General features: G+C 40.3%; 1 protein-coding gene across 1 annotated transcript in view; it reads left to right on the plus strand.

Moving 5' to 3' along the window:
• The first annotated feature begins 2,431 nt into the window (after window positions 1-2,431).
• The window catches only part of smo (smoothened, frizzled class receptor), an 8,221-nt gene continuing 4,225 nt past the window's right edge, over window positions 2,432-6,427 (plus strand). The window contains exons 1-6 of the mRNA XM_005733517.1: window positions 2,432-3,115; window positions 4,926-5,125; window positions 5,262-5,471; window positions 5,572-5,744; window positions 5,889-6,108; window positions 6,221-6,344. Of these exons, the coding sequence (XP_005733574.1) occupies window positions 2,854-3,115; window positions 4,926-5,125; window positions 5,262-5,471; window positions 5,572-5,744; window positions 5,889-6,108; window positions 6,221-6,344 (1,189 nt within the window). The 5' untranslated portion in view covers window positions 2,432-2,853. The remainder of the gene's footprint in view (window positions 3,116-4,925; window positions 5,126-5,261; window positions 5,472-5,571; window positions 5,745-5,888; window positions 6,109-6,220; window positions 6,345-6,427) is intronic.

Genomic DNA, 6,427 nt, shown 5'->3' on the forward strand with positions numbered 1-6,427 from the left:
GTTTTCAGCTAATTGCTCTTTGGGAATCACCTTGTTGGGGCAGAAATACTATTTTATCCCTGTAAACTGTGTTATTGTTGCCATTTTTATAGATATAGATTCTGACAGGCTACTATGAATAAAGTGTCTAAAGATCCTATTTGAATTTTGGTCTTTACCAAGTTGTCTGTTAAATGTAAACACATTTTGAGTTAGGGGAGTTTAGGGGGTTAAATCAGTGGTAAGTGGTTTAACAAACAACAAGTCCTCTGAAAATGGTAAGGTACAAGGAGCGAACTCCTTGGAAGCAAAGAAAATGAAAATGGGGAGTGGCTCGAGACTTTTACACAGTACTGTACATATTCATTAAAAAGAAATGACACAAATCCTGTTCCCTAACTGGAAGAGTTAACTGGCACAATTTTTACTTCTTACCCAGGGAGCTTTGTGTGGCCAGAAGTCTAATGTAACTGTGAAGAAGCAAACACCAACATGACCTCTTATCTCCACCCCATTTCTCTCCCTGGCAAATGAAAACCTCTGAGGAGATCTCAACTTCAAACCTGATGCCTGTGATGTTTAGGAGCGCACACAGTCCTATGTTTGTAGCAGCCTTTTTTTTTTCTCCCAATTTAAACATGACATGTCTTTGTGAGTTTAACTCCCCTCTTAGATTCTCACTTCATTAGCACTTTTCAGAGACCTGAAATTATGTAATTATGCAGAATAAACTGATGACAAAGTGACAGTTCAAACCGCAGTATATCGCTCCGTAGGTGTCCCTTATTCTAGTCAGTGAATCAGTGTGTACATGAGAGTTGGAGTGAGTGTGTGTTGGCCTGGGCTCCAGTGCTCTGTGTGTGGTCCCCGCTCCTCTGACTCACTGAGGCAGCCGTGTTACTGTAGGTTTTAAAGAGGCCCAGACGTGCATTACACACACACACACACACGCACACGCACACACACACACACACACACAGGACAGAGCAGAGCTAACCCAGATTCACTGCGAACACAAAGCATCAGCAGTCATCCAAATACCACAAGTGCACTCTCCAATTAGAGCAATATCAACAACATGGTGGAGTTTTGACCTTTTAGGTATGTGCTTTTTCTGGTATCCCGCCATAGTCAAAAGAAAAGAACGATAAGTGGATGAGCCTAAAATAATTTGACTGTGTGAGTTCTGTCCGTGTGTTTGTGTTTTTATTAACAGTATAGCCACCTTAACCAGAAAAGAGGAAGTTCAGACCATTATGAGTGTCCCAAAGGAAACTAATTTTGAGTTGTGCCCCTCCCTCTCTCTCCCACACACAGATATTCCGATGTCATAATCGCTAAGCCTTCATGTAAACAAATAATAATCCCACACGATTAATAATAAAGGTTGTGGCTGGTGAGCACCGTAAGACATTTTATTTTCACTTGAAAGTCTTATGTAATGCCTGCACATGTACATTCCAGTGCAAGGAGTGTTTACTCTGCATAACTGTGACCAAAAAACAAATGTCATCAGCACAGATCAGCCTGCACGTACACTTTCTGTACATCCAACATTCTCCATGTGTGACCTGCAGGTAAGTGGCTGCTCTAGAAAGCATTTTAAGCACCCACTGTTCTTCATTTCATCCACAGTTCATGTTATAATATAAAAACAAACGGTTGTATTACCAATATACATACTTTGAAGAGATGCATTACAAATGCTGGACATGCTGATGTTCTACACTTACACTCTGTGATCAGAACTTTGAGAAACCCTGATTTCTATTCCACTGTTAACACTGTTGTTGCAAAATGCATAGAAATACCATACCCATACATATTTCTTATTATTTCTATTTGTGTATCCTATTAGCTTGTGATTTCGTACCTATTCAAAGATAATGAAAAAGCTCATAACAGAATTATGCAGGGGCTGTTATATATGCAATGTAATTAAAATTGCTCTGAAAATGTCTGAGGGTCACCTGGGATCCTACACGGGGATGAAAGAATGCAAATATTTCATCTTTACTCCCTTCACATTGTCAATAAGAATAAATTACAAAACCCTTCTCACATGAGAGTTAACCTGTCAGACCGGAGACTCGGTGCTGTTTTGGGGTGGTGGTCCTCGAGATGAGAAACTCTGAGAAGGTCTGCCATAAGGCACATTCTTCTACTTGCAGAGGGGGATGGGAAGGGAGGTTTTGTTGCCCTGGCTTTCCCCCACCATGTGCATACCAGAGATACAAAAAAAAAACCCCAACAACCAGCAGACAGTGAGTGCAGCTCACAGGGACTTAACAAAAACCTCTCATCAGACACTTCACCCGGAGAGAAACACTTCTTCAAACTCATACAGAGATATAGGATAATTTATCACCTTATTTTTCTGCCACTATAAAAAAAAAGAGGGGGGTTTTGGAGAAGGGGTGGCGCATGTGAGCTGGAGATCCTATTACAGAGATCCAGACTTTTTCATGGCAAGTTTTTTTGGAAGTTAGGGGAGGGAAGAAGAATCTGCAACTTTCCTATCCAGCTTAAACGACACAAATGGATACTTTATTACCGCTCTAAGATCACCATCCGCGTTTTCAACACATGAGGACATTTTGCGCGGCGGTTAGATTTTGGATAATGAAGGAATTCGGGAAAACCCAAAAGGGATCGGATGAGAAGTGCAGAATGAAACAGTTTGGAAGGACTTCGGGAAAACTTTAAAGTTAGTTTTTTTTTAATTTACCATGCCGCTTTTGGAAACCTATCCTAAATCTAAAGAACAGAGCAACCCATCTTGGTCTTTCGGTACATTAGTTTGCTGAAGCACAAGAAAACAAAGTGATTTTTTTCTCCCTTTTTTGCGCAGTTGAATCCCCCCCCCCTTCCAAGATGTCTTCCAAGAGTTGGAGCTCCATTGTTGGATTTTACGGGATGCTTTGCATCTGGGCTGCCTGGCTTTCTGGCTGCGGGGCAGTGCTCTCTCCAAACGGGACGATATTTGAGGATACCTGCAAGAAAACCACAACTTGCGAGGTGCTTAAATATAACACGTGTTTGGGATCGCCTTTACCATACACTCACACTTCTCTGATCCTGGCGGAGGACTCCAGCACCCAAGAAGAGGCTTTTGAGAAGTTGACCATGTGGTCCGGTATGATTTGAAAATCATAATTCATATTTGCTACTTTAGTACGTTTGTCTTTTATGTCAGAGAAGTCAGTTTCTTGATACCGCATGTAAATAATTAAGAAAAAAAATTTTTGTAGTAACAATTAACTCATTTGGCTTTTTAATAAGCCGAAACTCTGAAAATTGGCTGTTTTTCAGTCGATATACCGTATATATCAGTATTTACTTTGTATTGTTCTATTGTGATAAGATGTTAAATGCATGATAATGGCCTGCTGTGACAATTCACAAGTACTCAGGAGGTTTAAGTAATGGAAAAGATCCTCGAGAGGAAAAGAGGGGTTAAAATCCATTAAAGGTAACAAAGGACAATCATTCAAAGGTGTTAAGAGCGGAAACAAATGAAGACCGGCTGATAAAAGGGTTTTTAGATATTCCGCAAGAAGACTTTGACCTTCATAAACTCTCACTAATGACCTGTCAGTACCAGGCCAGCCTCACAGATCTTAAAGAGTATCATTTGTCTCGATTTTTACTAATTTAGTAAATCATTCTTGTAAACAATAACAAAAAAAATTGCAGGTGAAGTCTGTAACCATGCCCGTACATAAGTGTTACACGGATGGAAAAATAAACTTTTTTAATTTGTAAATTTTTAATCCCAAGTTTTTATCATCTAGACTATAAACTGACCTATAATTGATGTCACGAAATCTCACTTTGTCAGACTGCCAAACCTCAAATCTACAATAATCAGAAACAATTTTAGCCATAAGACCTGTAAGACCTCTATGACTTGATGCAACAAAATTATAACAATTATGTATACTGTATACAGTATACACAGGGTGTTCAGTTACTGTTAATATGTTCGATTAATAATTCTATTTTGAAAACTGTGAAAGGGGCTATTTTGATATGAAGCATATATCTCTTATAAAACACATTTAAAACATATACATTTTATATGGGAGGGAATGTGGTAGTTTTCATTTTCAGTCACACAAAATGATTTTTATGTCATTTTTTTGTCCATATGCGTTTTATGTATTTTATATATTCATTTATTTATGTCTGAGCAACAGTCAAGAAAAGTATGCAGTTAACTACCTGCTGGAATTTGAATTGAGCCGTTATTTGTCACTTGCAGTTGCCTGCCAGCGAAACTGGCACTGCATCATTTGTGCAACTTAAGGAACTTGTGAATTGGCCATAAACACACAGTAAAAGACTGTCTGAAACGCAATAAATACAAAAAAAAAAATCTTATGTTTAATGTTCTGTTCAATGAAAAATGAAAAGAGCTCAACAGTAGCAACAATCTTACTACAAAATGAGAAAACACCACCAACTTAATGCTGCTTCCTTAGCACCTTATCCCTTCACATATCTGGAGAATAAATGTAATACGGACGCCTCAATATTTGTTTATTCATCATATGTTGTCATTGCAATATTGAACAAAACATTGAACATTGTAGATTTTTCTCATATTGTACAGGCCCACCTTCTCTGTTTTCCACTGACAGAGTTGTGGATTACTCGATTAATTGCTATTGTACAAATAGAACATGCAAATTAAAATAATCAGATTCAGTCAGTCATATTCAAAGTGAATAATTTCTTTTTCCCTTTTTGCACAACTTCTCTTAATATGTACATCTCCACCTCCAGCTCTTGGAAATTGATAGGAAGTGTATAACGATCATCACTGTCATCATCACTGGTCTCATAAATCTAACTACTCATGGGATCATTGTCATTCTTGTGGTGAATCTATCATCTCTAAGTTAAATGCCACAGGAAGTTTCAGTTTTGTTTTTGTGTCCTAGGTTTGCGGAATGCCCCTCGCTGTTGGTCGGTCATCCAGCCTCTGCTCTGCGCCGTCTACATGCCCAAATGCGAAAACGGCCGAGTTGAACTGCCCAGCCAGAGCCTCTGTCTGACTACACGTAGTCCATGTAGCATCGTGGATCGGGAGCGAGGCTGGCCCAGCTTTCTCAAATGTGACAAATTCCCTGTGGGCTGTTCGGTATGTTCAATTGTCATGTAATGTCATGTGAGACTTTTTTTAAAAGTCCGGGCTCAGAGGTCAGGGTCCAGTAAACAGCAATGATTTCAAACTGTTAGGCAGCTGTAAGACTACCCATTATATCCTCTGTTTGCAGAATGAGGTGCAAAAGCTGAAGTTCAACACATCGGGCCAGTGTGAAGCTCCTCTGGTGAAGACGGACATTCAGTCGAGCTGGTACAAGGACGTGGAGGGCTGTGGTATCCAGTGTGACAATCCTCTGTTCACTGAAGAGGAGCACAATGACATGCACGCCTACATCGCTTACTTTGGAACCATCACCCTCCTCTGCACTTTCTTTACCCTGGTGAGACAAACTATAACGGTATTCATTTTTGGGGGGGATTGGGTCACATTTAATTTAAGCCACATTCTCGCTTTGTTAATTATTTCTCTTTATTTTTCAGGCCACATTTCTTGCAGACTGGAAAAACTCCAACCGCTACCCAGCCGTCATTCTCTTCTACATCAACGCCTGTTTTTTTGTGGGCAGCATCGGCTGGCTGGCCCAATTTCTGGATGGCGCACGTGAAGAGATTGTATGCAAGAGCGACAACACGATGCGACTCGGGGAGCCCTCGTGAGTGCAAAACCTCAATCTCAGCGTTAAATATGATACGATTTCATGTGATTTTTTTCCCCTCCGCATGCCCCCCCACCCAAAAAAAAGAAAAGAAAAAGAAAAAAAAAAATCACAGAAATTCTCTAATCTTGCTCTTTTCAGGTCTTCGGAAACGCTGTCATGTGTCACCATCTTCATCATCGTCTACTACTCCCTGATGTCAGGTGTGATTTGGTTTGTCATGCTGACATATGCCTGGCACACATCCTTCAAAGCTCTGGGCACTACTCACCAGCCACTGTCTGGTAGAACCTCTTACTTCCACATGGTCACCTGGTCCATCCCCTTTGTCCTCACTGTGGCCATCCTAGCAATCGCTGAGGTGTGTATGAGGCTTTTCACTAAAATTCCTCATTCTTTGAGATTTTAAAATGTTTTACAACTGAGGTTGGTCAGTTTTATGATTCCTTTTGTCTATGCCTGGTTGTCTAAAGGTTGACGGAGACTCTGTGAGCGGGATCTGTTTTGTGGGCTACAAGAACTACAGGTATCGCGCTGGCTTTGTGCTTGCACCCATTGGAGTGGTGCTTGTTGTTGGTGGCTACTTCCTCATTCGCGGTGAGTTCCGAAGAACTGGTTTGTCATGTTTTGAGCTCAAAGAGCTAAAAAGAGACACAAACTGTCATAAAAGTTACTCTTTA

The sequence above is a fragment of the Pundamilia nyererei genome, unplaced genomic scaffold (genome assembly GCF_000239375.1).
Source record: "Pundamilia nyererei isolate P.nyererei 1_Seehausen unplaced genomic scaffold, PunNye1.0 scaffold00052, whole genome shotgun sequence".
In the NCBI taxonomy this organism is placed as follows: Eukaryota; Metazoa; Chordata; class Actinopteri; order Cichliformes; family Cichlidae; genus Pundamilia; species Pundamilia nyererei.